The 23111-nt window shown below is 46.3% G+C and overlaps 1 protein-coding gene across 1 annotated transcript in view; it reads left to right on the forward strand.

The window, feature by feature from the left end:
- TUT7 (terminal uridylyl transferase 7) overlaps window positions 1-23111 on the forward strand; it is a 1376479-nt gene that overhangs the window by 811893 nt on the left and 541475 nt on the right. The window contains exon 15 of the mRNA XM_085632922.1: window positions 19515-19615. Within this exon, the coding sequence (XP_085489048.1) occupies window positions 19515-19615 (101 nt within the window). The remainder of the gene's footprint in view (window positions 1-19514; window positions 19616-23111) is intronic.

Consider the following 23111-nt stretch of genomic DNA (forward strand, 5'->3'; position numbering starts at 1 on the left):
TCAACCCAGAGTTCTGTAACTCCCTAGCAGAATCCTTTCAGCACAAGGTCAAGGCTGTTTTCAACACTTTTGTGCACCAGACCAACGGCTTGGCACAGACTCCAGTCCAACTAACTAGGATACAACCCACAGTTGGAGAAGCATACTCAACCCTTTCCTCTTTCACTGCCTTGACTACTGAACAAACGACCAAAATAATTGGCGTAATTAAATCCAGCTCCCCTTCAGATACTTGTCGCCCTAAAATCAATGTGTCTCCAAAAACTATAGCTATTCCCCTCACAGCTATTTTTTTTATTTTTTTTTTTATTTTTTTTTGTCCTCATCTCACCAAAGACTTTCACAGGTTTGACAAGCCAGAATTTCTTCTCGATAACTAGGGGCCACTTTGGCTCACTGTTTCCGTCTAGGTCCCATGACCTTCCTCTCGTGTTAGAGGACTGGTGTAATCATAGGACCAAAAAAGTGATGGGGCACTTTGAGGAGTGTTTCAAAAATAATTTAAATCAAATACCTCTGATGTGCCCATCGTAGCGGTGGTTGCCAAGTATTAGATTGACTATCTTTTCCGGTATCTTGGTCTAATCGTGCCGATTTAATGGCAGCTTTCAACCATTCTTCTTTAACCGGAGGACATTTGTCCTTCCACTTAATACAGATTTCTCTTCTTGCCAAGATGATTAAATATAATACAAGGGCCAAATGGTTTTGTGAGGACACTCTACATGTGGATTCATTGTTACCAAAAAAAAACAAAGATAGGTCCACTACTATATCAACCTCTAGCACTGATGTTAAGACATCCCCCACCCCTTTCCAGAATGTAGTTGGCACCGGACATTGGTAAAAGATGTGTATATCATTTGCATTAATCAGACTACATCTTGGACAGCTTGGAGGTGGGATGGGTGCAAATTTGGCAATTTTGGCTGGGGTATAATATAGCCTATTTATTACGTAGAAATGGTTTTTCTTCAAGGAGGCCGGCTTTATATACTTGTATAGTATCTTTAAAGATGGGTTAAATAGTTCCTCAATGTGGGCGGCCAAAGGTGAATCGTTCCAAACTGAAAACGGGGGAGGAATTGTGGCTTCCTCAGCTTCTTGGATTCGGGCAATACCATAGGGCTACTTCTTTCTTCCTTGATGACGAATCATGAGTAGTTGTTCTAAATCCCATTTTCCTCTAATGTTCCATTTTTCAGTCTCATACCAGCTTTTTAATTGAAGATATTGAAACCTTGAAAAGGAGGGACCAATTTTAGCTGATAGTGTTCCCCATGGAAGAATGCCCTCTAAGTCTACCAAATCTGACCATCGCTGCGTTCTTGATTGGTATCGCCAGACTGTCGCACATGTGGGGTGGTGTCCTGGGGGAATCCCAAATTAGAGCAAAGTCCGAGAAGTATCCAATACCCCATAACCTCCTTAATGTATACCAGATTAATAGGGCTGATTTCAGAACCTTTAGCCGAACCTTTTTGAAAAACCTTGGAGCACCAAATTTGTACAGGAACCCATCTTGGCTATTACCGCCTTCAACCGAAACCATTTCCCCTAATACTCTCCCCCATGATGTTCGTTCGGGAATAGATAGTAGCATTCTTACACTTTTAAACTGAAAAGCCATCAAATACCAGTTTATATCAGGTAGAGCTAAGCCTCTTTTAAGGAGCTTCCTCCTAAGCTTTTTCCATGACAGCCTGGCATTTTTTTGACCCCATATAAAACTGCCTATTTTCCCCTGTAACTTAGTTATAGCTTTCCCAGGGAATGTTAAAGGGATAGCATTAAATACATATGTCAGTTTGGGAAGGACAGACATTTTAACCAAGTTGACCCTACCATATATCGTCAAGGGGAGATTTTTCCATTTAGCAAATAGATAATCTATATCTTTTTCGGTTTTCCCAAGATTTAATAAAAGAATCTAATTCAGATCTTTGACTATATTAATTCCTAGGTATCTGAACTCCTTACTTATAGGACCTCCCGTGTATATGGTGTTCCAGCACATTATTTCAATTTTTTTTAGTTGACACGGTACCCTGAAACTTTGCCAAATTCCCTCAACATAAGATCCAAGTGGGGAATTGTGTGTTCTGGATCACTAGTGTAGACTATCACGTCGTCAGCATAAAGAGCCAGTTTACATTGGTAGCTTGATGATTTAAATGGAATAATTGCTTTGTCTAATCTGATTGATTGAGCTAAGGGCTCTATGTAGAGATTGAATAAAAGGGGAGACAGGGGGCATCCCTGCCTAGTCCCTCTCTGTATTGGAAAACTGGGAGTAAGTGTACCATTCAGGAGGATTTTAGCCGAGGCGCCTAAATAGCATTGTTTAATGGTCCTCACAAATATTGGGCCAATTCCCATTTTCTCCAAGACGCCCCAAAGGTACTTCCAACACACACGATCGAATGCTTTGGCAGCATCTATTGCCACCACAGCTAATGGATCGGTTCTTACTTCTGCTAGGTCGATATTGCCAATCAGCAATTGGGTTTGTTCTTGAATAACCCTCCCCTGAATGAAGCCCTTCTGATCGGAGTGAATTAAGCTAGGGGCCAGTATTGCCAATCTTCCTGCTAGTATCCCCATGAAGATTTTATAATCTGCATTTAGCAGGGAGATTGGTCGGTAGGAATCTGCCGCTAGGGGATCTTTCCCTGGTTTTAGAATTAACATTATCGTGGCCTCACTCCATGATCTGGGCATTACCCCATTAGAGCCTTATATTGCGTTGAATAGCCTGTGAAGGACTGGGAGGAGATCGTCTTGGAGTAATTTATATATTTCATTGGGAAGAGCATCAAGCCCGGCAGCTTTTTTGTTTTTTTGCACGCATTATTTGCGCCAATATCTCTTCCAGTGTTATGGGAGCATCCAAGGCTTCCTTGGAGCCTCCGTTAGAACCGGAAGAGATTTATCTGTTAACCAATGAGCTATTTGATCATGGGTGGGTTCGAGGTCTTCGTTATATAGATCTGTAAATAGTGTTAGTAATGCCAGCTGAATTTCTTCCGGGTCCCTGGATTTAGTTCCATTGCTGTAAATAACTAACTCATTAATGTCATTCTTTGCCCTGTCAAGCCTGGCCTTCCAGGCCAGGATTGCCCCTGCTTTCTCTCCGTATTCAAACATCTCCATGTTTCTAACCTGCCATTGTGCCTTACATTTCTGATCTAAAAATATTCTGAAATTTTTCCTAGCCTCCTCCAGATTACCATCTATCCTAGCTAAATCTCCTGTTGCTCTAATTATGGAGTTACGCCTTTCGGTCTCAAGCATACCGATCTTCTCTTCTAATACTTGGATCTCCTGGGTCTTTAATCTATTCTTATAGCCTATTTGTGCTTGTAGTACGCCTCTCAAATTAGCTTTGTAGGCGTCCCATACTTGATCGATAGAGGTTGATCCCAGATTAAAGAAAAAAATTCTGAAGAGGATTTGCTTAAAGATTGAACAATCTCTGCATCTAATAACATTACTCTATTCAGAGTCCATCTTGGCTGCGGTGGATTTTCGCAGGGTACAAAAACTGCTAATAAAGGTGCATGGTCTGATAGGTGAGTTGGCATTATCTTAATACTAGAAAAAAATTTTAGAGCTTCCTTATTCACCAGTAGATAGTCTATCCGTGACGAGTGTTTATATTTTTTTGCTGTAATAGGTAAATCCCTGGATGTTGCCTTCCTTCGATCTCCACAAATCGACTAAATTTAAATGTATAATTAAATTATTCATAACCCTTTGTGATTTGGGAGTTGTAATAGTGTAGGATACCTTGGGGCCATCTTTTGCGGGGTCTAGTTTTATGTTAAAGTCTCCTCCAACTATCAGGGGAGGTTTTGTTGCAATTAGGCTTCCCTGTAATTTTACTAAATATGATGAGTCGTCCAAGTTCAGGCCATAATAAGATGAACATGTCAACTCTGCCCCCCCCAAGAACAAGGAGGGCAGTTACCCATCTGCCTGAATGGTCCTTCTGGACAGACATTATCCTACAGGGGAGGCCCTTTTTAACAACAATAGCTACCCCATGGGAATTTATTACTTGTTGTGAGGCACAGAAGCACTGTACCCAGGGGATTTTATAAAACAGTTTATGGAATTCCTCCGAATTCAAGTGAGTCTCCTGCAATAAGAAAATCTGTGCTGGGGCCAGTTCCATATACTTTAAAATCAGCCTTCGTCTGCGCTCGCATCTCAGACCGTTTAAATTCCAGGAAACGAAATAAGTTTTCCGGCGATCATTCGCCCTACCTATTGTGGCCATGTATGACCAAGTAATAGGCACTCTCCCTTAGTAGTCTATCTACTAAAAAATGTATGATTTGGTGTGGTGAGGCATTTTTTTTTATTTTCTCCCCTATCTGCTCCCCACCCGATGACCCTTCCCCCTCTAGTCCTAAAACCTTCCCCTCCCTAAAGTGACCCTTGCCCTCCCTCCCCCCCCCCCCCTTGAGGAACCCACCCTTCCACTAGGCAAAGCCTCTTCGGGTGTAGCTCCCTCTAGTTCTCCCCTGATTAAGATTCATTGGTATCTGGCATAGTTTTTGGTTGGAGCGTGACAGCCACTCAGGCCTAAATCGCATCTCTGTTACCCACCCTTTTTTTTCTTGACGAATTTTAACATCAAGTGTGTCGACCTCTCCCAGCGATCTTAACAAATGCATGTGGTTTTTCCACATTACCTGGAGGGTGGCTGGAAACCTAAGTTGTGCTTTTGCCCCTAAGCTGTTTAACTCTTCCAGTCTCTTCCCCATCTCCCACTGTCTTGTAGCCGTTATATGCGAGATATCGGATCTAATAATGAAGGAGAAGGAGGGGATATCAGTTGATGACGATGTTATGGACCCTTCTTTTAGTGCTGCTGTAAGAATTAGTTCCTTTATTGAGTATGACAGAAAGTTTACTAAAATCTTGCGCGGTTTTTGTTTCTCTGACTTCCTCTTGAAGGGGTCTCTGTGTATCCTTTGAATCTCATGATTCAAGTCGATGTTCGGCTGGCTCTTGAGGATTGTGGCCTTTAACAGATTAATTACAAAGCCCTTTAGATCATCTCTAATGCCTTGGGGACATTGAGGATTTTTAAGTTGTTTCGCCTAGAGTGATTCTCAAGGCGCTCCAGGTCCTCATTTAGTTCTCTGTTCTGAATGGAGAGAGAGTCTAGCTTTGCAGTAGTAGCCTCTAAAGAATCTTTCAATTTTGGCATCTCTTCCTCAAGTGACTCGGTTCTTGCAGTGATCTCTTCCATTTTCTTAGCTAATACCTCACAGGATGATCGGATAGCTGCCTGGTTTGTCTCTGAGACTGTAAATCTCGTAGCCATCTCTGCCTGATTTAGTTCTGAGGTGGAAAACCTCGATGACATTTCTTCTTTCATGGCCAGTAACAAGTCAGCTAAGTTGCACAAACTCAGTACAGGGGTAGCTGGAATGGAGCGACTTGGGTTAAGGTTTCCCTGCTCTGTATCCTCTCCCTGATCATCTTGAACATCGTTTTGGACTATATTATAAGCTCCCACCTCTTGATCCTCTAACACTGAGAACCTGTTAAGAGAGGTCAATCCCCGTGCAAGTGTCCTGTTCTAACATCTCGGCAGGAGCACTAATAGCAGGTAGTATGCTCACAATGTCCTGTTCTTGAGATTGACGTTTTTGGACAGTTGCCTTAGGTGTCTTAGTCACTTTACTCTTGACTGACCTCCCAAGCTTCTCCTTGGATCCTGATTTTGGTGACAAGCAGGTGGATACCAAAGGTGTGTCCAACCTTTCTGTTGTAGAGGGGACCGACCTTTCCTCCTGCGCAGAGCTAGGCATGTTGTTATTTAGCAATTGGGGCGATTTGGCTGAGGATATTAGTGAAATAACCTGGTAAAAGGTTTTCAACGAAGGGGTGATTTTAGTTTTGATTACCGTTTTTTTCCTCCTTCTTTCCTGGGCTCTTGGTTTCCCTTGCACCTGTTTGGCGCGAAGTGACTCCTTAGATGGCGCTTGGTCGTTTAATACCTGGTTTTGTTGGCCTGTGATTGTCAGTAGGTCTCTCTTTATATCTGAGGCTGAAGCGAGGGACGGTAAAGCCTTCTGTGGGAAATAAATAATATCTCTATTAGCTGCTAAATGCGCAGCTCTTGCACGTAGTGTGTATCTATTTGCTTTAGGGGGAGAAACACCCTCATTTAAATTGTCCCTAATCTCCATACAGTCTAACGAGGGTTCAACCCCCTTTTCCAGACAGCTACAACACACTTTAGGCACTCCCTGTTCGCAAGCAACTGCCTCCCCGAACTCTCCAGACTCTCTTCTGGTCTTTGATTTTCTGCAGTGTGAATGAAGAGAGAGAGGGGGGTGGCCAGTATAATGTCCCAACAAAGTAAAAGAAACGGAAACACCCTCGGAGTCCTCGGTCTGTGTTATACACACAGACCGGGGCTCCCCTACCTCCAACGGTGCCAAGTAGTAATTGCCCAAGCGCTGTGCAAATCCACCCCAAAACGACCGCCGGGACAACGAGAGGAGAACGCCGCCTCCCACTTCTAGCGCGGACCTTCTACGTCTGCTCCACCCGTTCCGGGAGTCTGGCGCACCCGCGTTCGGATCCGCTTCAGCCGCAAGGGGACAGGGGAAACGGCAATCCCAGGGCTCCCGTTTCATTGTCAACGGGACCAAAACCGCCAGATACCATCAGGAACAAACTTCATTGGGAGGTAACCGCTTTACCCCCCCAAGCTAGTGGCTCATCGCAGGGGAGACCGAGGGAGCTCTCCCGCGACCGCTCACAATGCGGCCGCCATGTTCCTCCCTCCTCACAGCTATTTTTAACGCCATGTTCACATCAGGGCGCTTTCCAGTAGAGTGGCAGAAAGCTCCAATACTCCCGCTACTAAAAAGACCTAATAGTGGGGGAGCGCTGCCCTGATCCTCCCGGATTTCTCAGCAGCTTTTGATACGGTTAATTAGGAGCTGCTGTTGGACCTTCTAGCCTCAATTGGGATCAGGGACAAGGCGATCCCCCTGTTGGGCTCCTTTCTGTCTAAGTAGTCTCAGTTGGTTGTGTTGGGTAATTATGTGTCACCCACGTTTTCATTACCCTGTGGAGTCCCTCAGGGATCTGAGCCCAATGCTTTTTAATCTTTGTCACTCCTCTGGCCAAATTGATAAACAGCTACAGCTTTGCCCTTGTATCGTACACAGACGATACTCAGATAATTGTCTCAGTGAGCAGCTCATCCAGCACTACAGCCACTAGATTTCATGACTGAATGAGCCATATATGTAACTGGATGACAGACAATTGTCTGAAATTAAACTCCTCCAAAACCGAGGTCATTGTTTTTGGCAACAACCTTTCCATATGGACACGCAGTTGGTGGCCTGTCCAACTTGGCTCTTTATCCACACCAGTACCTAAAGCCACAAATCTAGGAGTCATTGTTGATACCAAGCTTTCCTTTGAAGCACAGATAAATTCCACCACCTCTTCCTGCTTCTTTATTCTCAAAAGTCGTATGAAAATACTTTCGTCAATTCCCTTGGAGCTAAGGAAAACCATGGTATCCGTATTCATATCATCAAGGTTGGATTACTGCAATGCTCTGTTAACCCGCGCATCAGAATATAGTATCCAAAAGCTGCAGATTGTTCAAAATGCTACAGCAAGAGTACTCATAGGAATATCTAAATTTGACTCTGCGACCAAAGCCCTATTCCATCTTCACTGGTTGTCGGTAGCAAAACGGATCCAGTTTAAATCTCTTTGCATTGCTTTCAAATCTTTGAATAATTTGGGGCCAACACTGCTGGCAAACCGCCTTAAACCATATATCCCAGCAAGGTCCCTCAAGTCAGCTGAGCTTGGGAATCTTGTTGCCCCTAGAGTAAGAAGGGCCAGGTGGGGGAGGCAAGAGCTTCACCACTACACAGCTAAATTGTGGAAACCTTTACCAACCTCTCTCAAAAAAGAGACCAACCTACTAAAATTTAGAAAGAGCTTCAAAACTTGGCTCTTTAAGGCATAATTCCAAATCCACTTGAGTCGGATCTGCATGTTCTAATGGTAGCGCTTGGACACCCTAGGGTATTGTTGCGCTCTATAAATATATCATTATCATTATTAGCTCTGCAACTGATCTAGCCAGAACTATCAACATCTCCTTGGATAAAGGTTTTGTCTCAAAAGAACTCCCTAAAACAAAGTGGCTTTTAAACATGGTCTCCTTCTAACTTCCAGACAATAACAAATTGTTTATAGGCAAATATATTGGAAGCTCAGCGTCAAGACAAATAACTACAGTCATTGAAGAATGTAACATTCTCTTTGATTTCCAAAACAGATTCTGGTATGGCTGTGGCACGAAAGCAGCACTGACTTCCACACGGGTTGATTGAAACACTGGAATGGAATCAAATAGAGTACCGGAACACCTATTACTTGACCTCTCCCTTGCCTTTGATTCTGTCCATCTCTACAGGGACTTGGAATTGGACGAATCTTCTTAAAAAATAACTTTGTTTCTGTAGTTTGCTAGGCCTCTGCCATTGAGATTGGCACCTCTGCCCATAATACTCCCTACAAATCAACGTTTGTGCCAGCTCCTCAACAACCGCCTGGTGCATTCCTACTGTATGTGTCTCAATATGTTTACATATATGGGAACTGTTCAATGTGGCATGCTAACCATTGTTTTTTTTTTTGTAGCACAGGTGTGTGGCAGTGTATTTACATGCAGTAACATTACCATCTCTTCGGCACACAACTGCGGAAGAAGGACTGGTATTTGGGGAATTAAACCTATAATGTACCAGCTACCTACCCCAACGTCACGTGTGGTAACCCACGCCCTTAATTCATAAAATCATAAAGGCCTGGGCCCAAAGTTTTCCTCATGATCCTGTGCCCGGCAATTTCAAATGTAAGGAGAGCTGAATACCACCACTGCCAAGGCTTGATTCTACTGTGTGCCACTTTAATCTACCACCAGGCACTCCCCGACACCCCCCTTATCTCACTCTTGCAGATTCTTTGTAATTTTTGCTTTCTCGTTTTGTCATAATTTTGCCATCTTTCTCTTTCACCTTTTCCCCTTATGTGTTTTTTTAGGTCTTGCCTAGGCAGCGCGCATGCGCTGCTCTAGGAGGGCCTTAAGCCATCGGTCTGCTCCTTTTCAAGCACACTTCTGCTTGTGCTGGCATCCACCTTGCGGGAGCGAGCAGCGGCGCGCGTTCTAATTGAAAACATATGGATTTGGCACCGCCGCTGCTTGCACCCGCAAGGCGGAGGCCAGCACGAGTGTGCTTTAAAACAGCTACTGCTTGTTTGCGTTTCAGCATTAGTCATTCAGAGTGATTAAACACAGCGCGGGCCGCGCTTTTTTTTCCATCCCCTTCCCTTTCACTCTTTCTCTTTTGCTCACGCTCTCTCTTTATTGTCGCAGGTCACATGTTGCACAGAGACAGCAATTCGTCTTACAGTGTTCTTTGTAACGACAATTAACAATTACCTCAATATAGACACTACTGAGCCATAAAATATCACATTATATGTTTTCCCTCGTGCAGGGCTCTCTCTCCAAAGTGTCCCATCACATTCCATTTTACTGCATTGCATTATGTTTGCATGTCACTTTCCTACTACCAGCTGCGGGGCCTAAAATGCTTGAATAACTCAAGTAGTGGCAGTACTTTATCTGCTATGATTTCAATTAACAATTGCTTCTATTTATGGAGGAAAGATACCATAGAGCCAACCACAGAGAAATTACCAGAGCTCGTCCACGTCCACCACCATATCCACCACCACCACATCCACCACCCCCACCACCATGTCCACCGCCAACACTACCACCACGTCCACATCATCCACCAACACCACCACATCCACCACCATCATGTCCACTACCACCACGTTCACCACCACCACGTCTACCACCACCACGTCTACCACCACCACATACACCACCACGTCCACCACCACCACCACCACATCCACCACATCCACCTCCACCACCACCCCGTCCTCCACCACCCCGTCCTCCATGTCCACCACTACCACGTCCACCACCACGTCCACCACCACATCCACCACCACATCCACCATCACGTTCACCATCACGTTCACCATCACGTCCACCACCACGTCCACCACCACGTCCACCACCACGTCCACCACCACGTCCACCACCACGTCCACCACCACGTCAACCACCACGTCCACCACCACGTCCACCACCACGTCCACCACCACCATGTCCACCACCACGTCCTCCACCACGTCCTCCTCCACCACCACCACGTCCTCCACCACCACCACGTCCTCTACCACCACCACGTCCTCTACCACCACCACGTCCTCCTCCACCACCACGTCCTCCACCACCACCACGTCCACCACCACCACGTCCACCACCACCACGTCCACCACCACCACGTCCACCACCACCACGTCCACCACCACCACGTCCACCACCACCACCACATCCACCACCACGTCCTCCACCACCGCGTCCTCCACCACCACCGCGTCCTCCACCACCACCGCGTCCTCCACCACCACCGCGTCCTCCACCACCACCACGTCCTCCACCACCACCACGTCCACCAACACCACGTCCACCAACACCACGTCCACCAACACCACGTCCACCACCACCACGTCCACCACCACCATGTCCTCCACCACCATGTCCTCCACCACCATGTCCTCCACCACCATGTCCTCCACCACCATGTCCTCCACCACCATGTCCTCCACCACCATGTCCTCCACCAACACCACGTCCACCAACACCACGTCCACCACCACCACGTCCACCACCACCACGTCCACCACCACCACGTCCACCACCACCACATACACCACCATGTCCACCACCTCCACCACCTCCAAGTCCTCCACCACTTCCACCACCTCCACCACTTCCACGTCCTCCACCACTTCCACGTCCTCCACCACTTCCACGTCCTCCACCACTTCCACGTCCTCCACCACTTCCACGTCCTCCACCACCACCACGTCCACCACCTCCACCACCACCTCCACCACTTCCACGTCCTCCACCACCACCACGTCCTCCACCACCACCACGTCCTCCACCATGTCCACCACCACCACGTCCACCACCACGCCCACCACCAGGTCTACCACCACCACCAGGTCTACCACCACCACCAGGTCTACCACCACCACCAGGTCTACCACCACCATGTTCACCACCACCACGTCCACCACCACCACATGCACTAACACAACTTCCACCACATCCACCACCACATCCACCACCATGTCCTCCACCACCACGTCCTCCACCACCACGTCCACCACCATCACGTCCACCACCAACACGTCCATCACGTCCACCACCACCACCACGTCTACCACCACCACCACGTCCTCCACCACCACGTCCTCCACCACCACGTCCTCCACCACCACGTCCTCCACCACCATGTCCACCACCACCACGTCCACCACCACCACCACGTCCACCACCACCACCACCACGTCCACCGCCACGTCCACCACCACCACGTCCACCACCACCATGTCCACCACCACCATGTCCACCACCACGTCCACCACCACCACGTCCACCACCACCACGTCCACCACCACCACGTCCACCACCACCACGTCCACCACCACCACGTCCACCACCACCACCACGTCCACCACCACCACCACGTCCACCACCACCACGTCCACCACCACCACGTCCACCACCACGTCCACCACCACGATGTCCACCACTACGATGTCCACCACCACCACGTCCACCACCACCACGTCCACCACCACCACGTCCACCACCACCACCACCACATCCACCACCACCACCACGTCCACCACCACGTCCACCACCATGTCCACCACCATGTCCACCACCACGTCCACCACCACGTCCACCACCACCACGTCCACCACCACCACGACCACCACCACCACGTCCACCACCACCACGTCCACCACCACCACGTCCACCACCACCACGTCCACCACCAACACGTCTACTACTTCCACATCCTCCACCAGGTCCACCACCACCAGGTCCACCACCACCAGGTCCACCACCACCATGTCCACCACCACCACGTCCACCACGTTCACCACCACCACCACCACGTTCACCACGTTCACCACATCCACCACATCCACCACCACGTCCACCACCACGTCCACCACCACGTCCACCACCATGTCCACCACCACGTCCTCCACCACCACGTCCACCACCACCACGTCCACCACCTCCACTGCTTCCAAGTCCTCCACCACTTCCACGTCCTCCACCACTTCCACGTCCTCCACCACCACCACACCCACGACCTCCACCACTTCCACGTCCTCCATCACGTCCTCCACCATGCCCACTTCCACCACCACCATGCCCACCACCAGGTCTACCACCACCACCACGTCCACCACCACCACGTCCACCACCACCACGTCCACCACCACCACGTCCACCACCACCACGTCCACCACCACCATGTCCACCACCACCATGTCCACCACATCCACCACGTCCACCAACACCACGTCCACCACGTCCACCAACACCACGTCCACCAACACCACGTCCACCAACACCACGTCCACCAACACCACGTCCACCAACACCACGTCCACCATGTCCTCCACCACGTCCACCATGTCCTCCACCACGTCCACCATGTCCTCCACCACCACGTCCACCACCACCACCAGGTCCACCACCACCACGTCCACCACCACGTCCACCACGTCCACCACCACGTCCACCACCACCACCACGTCCTCCACCACAATCACGTCCACCACCACAATCACGTCCACCACCACAATCACGTCCACCACCACAATCACGTCCACCACCACAATCACGTCCACCACCATGTCCACCACCACCACGTCCACGTCCACCACGTCCACCACCACCACCACGTCCACCACCACCACGTCCACCACCACCACGTCCACCACCACCACGTCCACCACCACCACGTCCACCACCACCACGTCCACCACCACCACGTCCATCACCACCACGTCCACCACGTCCACCACCACCACGTCCACCACCACCACGTCCACCACCACCACGTCCACCACCACGTCCACGTCCACCACCATGTCCACGTCCACCACCATGTCCACGTCCACCACCACGTCCACCACCACCACGTCCACCACCGCGTCCACCACCACCACGTCCACCACGTCCACCACCACGTCGTCCACCATGTCGTCCACCACCACGTCCACCACCACCACGTCCACCACCACCACGTCCACCACCACCACGTCCACCACCACGTCCACCACCACCACGTCCACCACCACCATGTCCACCACCACCACCACCACGTCCACCACCACCACGTCCACCACCACCACGTCCACCACCACCACGTCCACCACCACCACCACGTCCACCACCACCACGTCCACCACCATGTCCTCCACCACCATCACGTCCACCACCACAATCACGTCCACCACCACCATCACATCCACCATCACATCCACCACGTCCACCACCACCACGTCCACCACCACCACGTCCACCACCACCACGTCCACCACCACGTCCACCACCACCACGTCCACCACCACCACGTCCACCACCACCACGTCCACCACCACCACGTCCACCACCACCACGTCCACCACCACCACGTCCACCACCACCACGTCCACCACCACCACGTCCACCACCACCACGTCCACCACCACCACGTCCACCACCACCACGTCCACCACCACCACGTCCACCACCACCACGTCCACCACCACCACGTCCACCACCACCACGTCCACCACCACGTCCACCACGTCCACCACCACCACCACATCCACCACCACCACCACCACGTCCACCACCACCACCACCACGTCCACGACCACCACCACGTCCACCACCACCACCACGTCCACCACCACCACCACGTCCACCACCACCACCACGTCCACCACCACCACCACGTCCACCACCACCACATCCACCACCACCACATCCACCACCACCACGTCCACTACCACCACGTCCACCACCTGTGATAAGTAAAGTGTCACTGGAGGGCAGGGGTAATAGGAGTGTCAACACCGGCTGTACATGGGATATTTAGGGATGCATTGGGTGAGAGAAGACGGGAATAGGGGCTAGAAGTATTACACCAGACCCAAGATACATTTTGAAGTGGCGCAATGTTACAGAGGCTCCTGTAAAAGCACTCGCAGCATCTCTACCTCACAGTGGCATACCTGCATGAGCCACTCACTCAAAACAAGCATTGGCATAGCCTATAGGTCTGGCCTTTCGGAACTTATAAGTGTTTATCCATGCAACACTTGATGTCGTTGCACAAAGGATATTGTGCTGGATAACTAAACACTTATAAGGTCCCAAAAGCGAGACCTATTGGCTATGCCAATGCTTGTTCTCTCTTGTTCTGGAACATAGTCTGATGAGGAAAAATTAATGCAGGACCCCAACAATTAGTGCTGGTGGGCGCCACCTGCAACCACCGGCTCAAATTAGCCACTGCCATAAGCCTAATATTTTGAGACCTGCACCTTCACTCATGCATTTTTTGCAACATCCAGTTGGGTAAACTAAATTGTGCCTTCAGTCGTTTATGGGGCAGAAGAAATATTTCACAAGCACATTGTCCTGTACAGAAGGAATCAGGAAATTAACAAAAAGGATGTTCTCTTGAAATGCCTTTGCGAAAACATGTCTTATGTGCTTTGGATTCAACTTTATGGAAGCTGTTTTTAATTGTCAGTGCACTCAATCTGTTTTTTAAGATCACTGTGAGTAGCCTAGGACCAGTGTAATCTGTTTTTCAAAGATCACTTGAGTAGCCTAGTAACAGTGTCAAATCTACAAATCATGCTTGTTACAATATCAAGTTTGTCCAATATGTTTAAATTGCAGTTTGTCACTTGTTATTCTCATATTGGCTATGAGGATACCTCATACCCCACTTATAGAAATTCTTGTCCGGCCCCATTGCTGAGAGTATTAGCCCCTCTCCGCCGAAATCTGGCTTTAGTTATGCCCCTGCTGGAGGCTATGGGGTCTACTAGAAGCTCCTTTGAGGCGAAGACTGACATGGTTGCAATACATTTGCGGCTTCTGCGAGATGACAAAAAAAAATGGAAGAGAGTCGCTCAGAAACCTTTTGCAGCAGCTGTAGCCACACACCAATGACCTTCAGCTCAGTGTACAGGAACTCGTAGTTTGCATTTGCTTCTTGAAGGACAGGCCAGAAGATGTCCGTGGCCGAGCATGGTGAAGCAATATTCGAATGGTTGTGCTTTCTGAGGGCACGGAGAACTGGACATGGTGGCATTTTTGAAGGTCTTGTTATCCACTTAAATGGTGCCCTGGGTTGTCTTTCCTTTTTTCCACTTGAACAAGTGCATTTGGTTCCCACACACTCTTTATCTAGGCCAATTCCCTGCACTTCCAGGTCCAGGATGCCATCCTGCGGCCACCTAGACGAGCTGGTCACTTGGATACAGTAAAGTTAATTTTCCATGACTGTACCCAGGCAGTTCAATGTCATTGTGCATTATCACCTAGAGTTAAATGTACTACATAGCATGAGGTGGCACTTAAGTATGGTCTACTCTCCTGTGCTAAGTTAAGGATAGCAATTGATGAAAAACCATTTTTCAACCCAGAGGAACCATTGGACTGGCTGCAGAGTTGAGGCACTTGGTACCCTGCGTGCGCCGCAGGAAGCTGGAGTCTGCACCGGTGGACTTTGCTGTGAACTTGAACGCTGGCGGCTGACTACCCAAAATAGATCGCTTCTGAGTCACGAACAGAGTGAACACGAGCGTCAGCCCTGCAGTTTTTGCAAAATATTCCTGCAGCAGTGCTGAGGTGCATGTCCCTCTGCCCAGTTCCGGTGATGAAGAAACTAAACAGTCTCAACAACAATACGAGAATGAGAAGTCAGGAGACGAGCCCGTTCCTCTTCTCAAATAATAGTATCAAAACAAAAAGAAAGGGTTAGTTATAAGGCACGCAACTGTGCCTAAACTTTGGGTGAATGTACCAGGTGTGTGTACTGCCTAGGAAACCCTACGGTTTTGAAAAAAATCCCTCACTCACCTACCTAGTAGGTGACGTGCTTCATCATAGGGTTCCCACCCTGGTCAACCAATGTTTACAGGGTGTGCTGCCATGCCAGATTACAGCGGAGCTGGTTGTTTTTTGGGGGTGAAGTGGTGGTGGTGAGTAGGTATCTCAGGCTGTCCAGTATATGTCAGGGCGCGTAATATAGCATATAGTGGAAATAATCATGACCACCCCGCAGGAGACACTGCGGGTGTACCCAGCTCAGGATTAGATAAGATATCTACCAGGGTTCCCCAGGCTCGGGCAATATCAATCTTTCCTATGACTTGTTGAGCTTCTCTTAAAAGTATCCTCCACTCGTAGCTCACCCATTTTATAATGTCTTTTCTCCACATGCCTATCCAGGGACCTCTCGGTGTCTTCCAATGTCTCGCAAACTTGCGCTTAGCAATAATAAACGCAAAATCTTGGAACTTACTTGTGACTTTTGTCTTAGATGGTTTGGGGAACCACCCCAATAAATAGTGTCCCGGGCTGTGAGGTATCTCTCTTCCAAAGACCTCCTCAATCATATGTAAGACCTCTTCCCAAAATGTGCTCAGTGACCAGAAAGAATCAATCCTGAACATATAGAAATATCAGGGGACATTGTTGTACCTGAGCTGGGATATCCTAAGAAAAAGGATCCCACACATTATTGGTCCTGATGAAAGCCAATGACCCCAAGAGGACACAGGTGGGCTGAAACATGTAGAACATTTTTTAAGATGCTTAGTTTTCACTACTTGATGTGAGGGACACATCGTACATCCCATATCACATCTACCTCCTTTTTAACCTTACCATTATCTACATTTTTCATTGAACACTTTTACTAGAGGTTATTTTAAGTCCTGATTCCAAATCTGGATCTCAAATAATCTCTCGACCAGAGAACTTACCTCCTGGTGGAGGAAAGTAAGAACCAATGATGACGCTACCAACTATGTGTACGTTGATGGCAAAGCATATACCATTGATGGAAAATAGCTGTTGAGGGTCCCACAGAATCTTTTCATATTGAGATCCTTCCAGCTGAAACGGTCTCCCTCCCAACTCTGATTTTTGGTTACTACTCGGAAGCTGACTGGTGTCATAACTATACAAGGCTTCTTTTTCCATGTGTAGCTGAAATTTGGTATCTCTTATGGTCAAGGGACAGTACCGCGGGGACCTGAGCGCCAGTTTAACCTGACATGATTATAGCCAGGGCCACTGGAATTATGCATCAGGTGAGGGCCAAAATATGCAGCTGAGTTAAGTAAATCCATTGGTTTTTTGCCCACTATGCCATTTCAATTTAGACCCAGCCATATGCAAATCATTCTTGAACCTGCTTCCAATGGGAGCAGTCCATCCTGAACTGCCAGGCCAGGTCCTTCCTGGACCGGAAACAAGCATCATGGGGCCGGTTTCAGGGTATCACCCCATATCAGCCCGGCTAGATTGACTCCAGTGGCATGGTAAGCATTGGACCCACATCTGGGTATCATGCCCTTCCCACTTAGGGCGTCAAATGCAAAAAGAACAATTGATGGACGGAATGGTGAAACCATGTCAAACATTCACCCCCAGTACAGAGATCTGGGCCTTAATCCATAGTCGTTTTGCCCACCATGCCATTCCAGTTTAGACCCAGCCATATGCAAATCAGTCTTGACCCTGCTCCCCATAGAACATTACATCCCAAACTGCCAGGCCAGGTCCTCTCTGGACCAGAAACAAGCATCCTGGGGCCAGTTTCAGTGTATTACCCCTCATCAGCCAGGCTAGCTTGACTCCAGTGGCATGGTGAGCATGGGTCCCACATCTAGGCATACCCTTCCCACTTAGGGTGACAAATGCAAAAAGAACAATTGATGGGCGGAATGTTGAAACAAGTATGCCCAGATGTTGGTCTTAACCCAGTGAGGCTGCATCATCTCTTTGTGATCTAGCATTTATACTTGCATGGCGTGTAGTGGTGATGAACTGGAAATCATGTCTACCCCCACCACTAGTCTTGGAAAACAAAACTCAGGAAACGGGTCCAGGCGGAGAACGATGTGACCTGATGCCTCAGATTTCGAGCTGAGAAACCCATGTCCATTTTGAGCTGGGACACTATCCTGCTAGCATTAGTTCCTAAATCAGATGTGAGACCCCTGTCAGTGCTAACAAAATGCCTAGAGGTTGATTAGTCTCCTCTAAATAACTATAAACTGACTATTAACTGCATTTTCTATGTGGCTGAGTGCTCACTGACCCCTCAATTGCGGTTTTCCATTTGCCCTTGGGGGGTTTGAGAGATTCTCTGATGGTGGGTGCATGGCACATCTCCCCGCATTTTGTAGCTTGACCCGTATCATGCTGTCTAGTACGATTGCCCCGCTGTGTTGGAACATTTGTGCAGTTAACTCCCCCGCATGTGGCATGGCCAGTACCCATTCATATGTGGTTTTGTAACTATTGTCATACATGTTCTGCACAGAAAACACCCAATAAAGAGCAATTTAAAAAAGCATCTGCCCTATCCATTGGTGTACCCATAACTGAAATATGCCATTAAGCAACATGGATTTCTCTTCATATGTTCGACAAGCATCATTGATTGTATTTGGAATTGAAAGGATGTTACCATTTCTCTCGGTCTATGTTCCAGGACTTTCTGGTGAACCCATTCCTCCTGACCAACCACATTTGAGGGAGGTACTGCTTTGGTATCTATTGATAAGATTAATATACAGGTAGAAGTATTCATCAGACGAGTAAGTTACTTACCTTCTGTAAAGATTTTTCAGGTGAATACTATATCGATCTACCGATTCCTCACACTTCATGTCCACTGCCGAATTAGGTTGACCTTGTCTCTTCTTCAAAGGGTTTAGAATAAATGGATGAAAAACTTACATCAGGGCTCCCGAATGGCACTTAATAGCTCCAGTAATGTCATTGCTAGTCAGTACAAGATGCTGATTCGGAGCCGATCCACATACGATGCTGGAGAGCTATTGTAAAAACGTCTGCAACTAGTCTGACACCTGGGGATATTCAGAAGGTGAAGAACCTACAGGTAGGTATCCACTAAAAAGATAGCTAATGAAGGTAAGTAACTAGTTGTTACAGAGTTGCCCTGAAGCTTGGAACAACACATGAAATTGAGTCAGCATCCCTGTAGGACTACAAATCCCTGTTTTATTATGATGAGTAACATACTTTCTCTGGCTGTACTAAGTAGTCATATACTGGTTAATTACTATTTACTGCTGATGTAAGTTTCAAGGAATGGCCAGAAATGTCTTTTTTTCCAAATGAACTTTGTTCGTAAATCCAAATATTCTGTTTTGCATCATTGATATTTAAATATTTGATATGCAATTTAAAAATCAATTTTGTTTTTTGTTTTTGTTTCTATCAGGTGCCACACTTAGTTTGTTTGGTTCTTCTAAAAATGGATTTGGCTTCAAACAGAGTGACCTTGATATCTGTATGAGACTTGATGGTCATGAAACAGCAGAGGTAATCCCAATCTTAGTTTTTTTTTAATTTTATTTTATCATGTTCACAAGCACGTAAAGGATTATCTTAATGGTGGCAAACATACATACATACATTACCTAATTGTATACATATTTTCAAAATAGAAATGTGACCTCTGCCACTAACCTTCACCAGTCTGTTGCCATTATTAACCAAGCCATTCCAATTAAAATATGTTCTTCTTAAATTAGCAGTATGTCAGTCGATCACTTGCTGTTATGCTTTTTTTGGGGTGGAGTGAACGTGTGATTCTCATCCTTCTCATTTAAGTCCCAAAGTCCAGCCTTACAAATACTTTTGTATGTGTGTTTGCAAGATTGCATTTTATTTTGGCACTTGTAAGTGTTTTTCATTGTTTTGGACCATTTCCAGATCTTGTGACGTTCTCAAAATTACATATTGGAGAAGGAGTACGATATAATATATTGGGTGCCCTCTCTCAGTTAATTTAATGTACAAAAAACAGTATTCATTGAGTGTGCACTTCTAATATGTGTCTAGGCCCTAAATCAGCCAATGAAGGAATGTCTCTCTACTAAACCAGGGAAATTATTTTGAAATGTTATTACCTTGATCTTAGCTTTTGAAAGTATGTGCTGATATAGCTTTTGATATGTAAAGAGGATACACCACTCAGGAGCAGCTAGTTGGTACACAGATTGATCTTTTACAATATATTAGGCTGGGTTCACATCATTGACACACGTCCTCTTTTCATGATGGGCCTGCCTAAACATATGGTCAGAAACTATAGACTGGGGATTCAGCCAGATGTGTACATTGGGTGTTTAATGTCTAGGTAGGATCTATGGCCGGCTCCTTATTTCTTTGAGTTTGTTGTTGCTGATCTAACTCCTTCTACCTGAGTCGGTCCTCCACCGCAAAGGTTACTAAAACATCTCTTGGAAGCACTATTTTTGCACAGTATGATCTTCATTGTTGGTCAGAATTGCTGAATAATTCCCCGCTATCTGTGCAAACTCCGTAACTCCTTTTAACATAATGTTCTTGATTAAATTAACATCGTGGAGTGTAATAAATCCATGTTAATTTCTTGTTGAATTTCAATGTTAGTCTGCCATACATGCCGTTTTGTTCCTGAATGCTGTAATAGTAGTAGAAAAATGATTAACTTCTTAATGTTACATAATCAGTCATAAAAACAAAAACTCTTTTCAGTATTGAGTGCATGAAGATAAAAATGGAGCCTGGATATGCTTAAATTGAGTAAAGGTGTAAAATAGAGCCTGTTCCTAGGAGGAACCCCCACCCACAATGCCCTGTACTGGCAGCTGACTGCAAGTGACAGTTCTTTTTTACGAATGCAATGTAAAGTGTCTCCAATTTAAAAGGTTTAGTGGCAGGTTGGAGGAGGGTGGGTCAGTGAAGATTCCTAGGATGCAGAACGTGGACCAGAGTTGTGTAATATTTTGTCCTACATTGTAGGATCTTCATTGATAGTCATAAACTCTGAATAGAGCAGCGAGCTAAAGGTAAAAAACTTGCAAATGTTAGTTGAAAGCAATAGCAATAATATAAATATATTGAATAGCAGCTTATACATTTACAGTAAATAAAGAAGGGAAAGGTTTACTTAAAGAGATTTTGAAGTATTTCTTGATCAGCACTTACTTCTGCTTGTGGATATGCATCAAGACCATAGTGTCAAGTAAATGTATGTACTGACTTCAAAGTAGCTGCCTTGCAGAATTCCGAAATTAGGACATGTCTAAGCCAAGCTGCAGTCATGGATTTATGACATTTTGCCATGTTAATTGCATTAAGAACATTATGTTAAGAGGGTTTCTCACAGGTGAGGAATTATGCAGTGTTTACGACTTCAATGAAGATTCATATGATGCAGAACAAGGGCCACAGGTAAGTAACATGTCCTATTCCTTAATATGCATCTTGACTGGCATATATTGCAAACAGCACACATGTTTGGGCCTGTGTTCAAAGTGGGGTTAACATGTTTCACAGACAAGATTTTTTGCAGCTAAATCCGAACGAATAAACCATAAAATGCATACAGGGTGTCTCCTCAGTTTTTTTGTATGTTCCTGTATTCTCTTCCCCTTCGTGTCTGAGAGTGTCAGGCCACAGTGTCTGAATTAACTCTCTGGTCTTGGGCCTAGATACCTATTAGAAGTGTTCACTCAGTGAATAGGTTTATTTTCTATTACATTTGTGTTATCAAAGTTTCCAGTGCCAGTCCCATATCTCCACTAATATGTTAGAATCCCACATTTCTTATTCCTATTCATCCTTATGGGCTACCCTAACAGGTTCTCATAATTTTATTATGTTTGTTCCTATATACTGAAGTGAGTTCATGTTTCAGTGTTTCACATCTGTGTCCGGTAAGGGCTGTAGTTAATCTGAATTGATCCATAATTGTGTCAGTTTCCATTTTGCAGGGCTCTTATATGGTACCCTACTTTTTCATTTAATAACACAACTTTGTCAGGTCAGCCAAATAGTAACACTACTGATTAGGGAGTGCCAAGCCTTTTTTGCTGTGTTAACTTCAAATGTCCACATGCACTGCTTCTGTGGCGATTTTGTTTGCAAAGAAGGAAATTTAGAGTATTTTGCCAATAGAGCAAATTGAGATATGTTAGATCTCCCCCAAAATGTATATTCAAGTTTAGGAATAACTATAATTTCAATAAGATTATTTTCCCTAGCATCGGTTATTGATAATGTGTTCTATCTTTTTGTCAAGTATGACATTCCTTAATCAGCTGTTCACATTTTATCACAAGCCTTTGAGGTAATACTTAGTTCAGTTATACCCCAGTACTGCTCCAAATTCCAGCAATCATTTAGTTACTTTCTTCATTGCTGTGGTTGGATCTGCGCTTGTGTATATACAAGCACGTCATCTGCATCTGCTGATCATTCACTTCTTGACACTTGTATTGTAAGTGCAAGATTTCAATTATATTCTTAATAGTTTGTATAAAAGTCTCTATGTAAACGGTGAAATGCCCTTGGGGAATGATCACTCTGGGTTTTTAATTTATAGATTATCTTCAAAAGTAACCTATTCAGACAAACACACAGCTTTTTGATATACCTTCAATCCTCTCATATATTTTGGGGAAGATTTTATTAGACCCTTTATTTCCTAGAGAAATTTCCACCTGACCTGAGTAAATGTTTATGGTCTTTCCAAATAAATGGTGCCTAGATGTATTCCTTCCATCAGAAAAATGTCCATAAGTGATATTTCCCAGTAGGTGTACAATGTGGTTTCTTTACCTGGAGCTGAACCCGTTATGCTCTTTCATGCTTCTTAAATCAATTAAAAACGTCCTAATCCATGACACAGAAATGTTGCAAAAATATCACTGTCCGTATTTATTTTGAATACTTTTTTAGTTTAAATTCAAACACCAATATGAAAATAACCACTGCAAGTATTACATTTCTTCATCCAAAAAACAAATAGTCTCAGCAAAAGGCATGT

The sequence above is a fragment of the Triturus cristatus genome, chromosome 2_1 (assembly GCF_964204655.1).
Source record: "Triturus cristatus chromosome 2_1, aTriCri1.1, whole genome shotgun sequence".
NCBI classification, from domain to species: domain Eukaryota; kingdom Metazoa; phylum Chordata; class Amphibia; order Caudata; family Salamandridae; genus Triturus; species Triturus cristatus.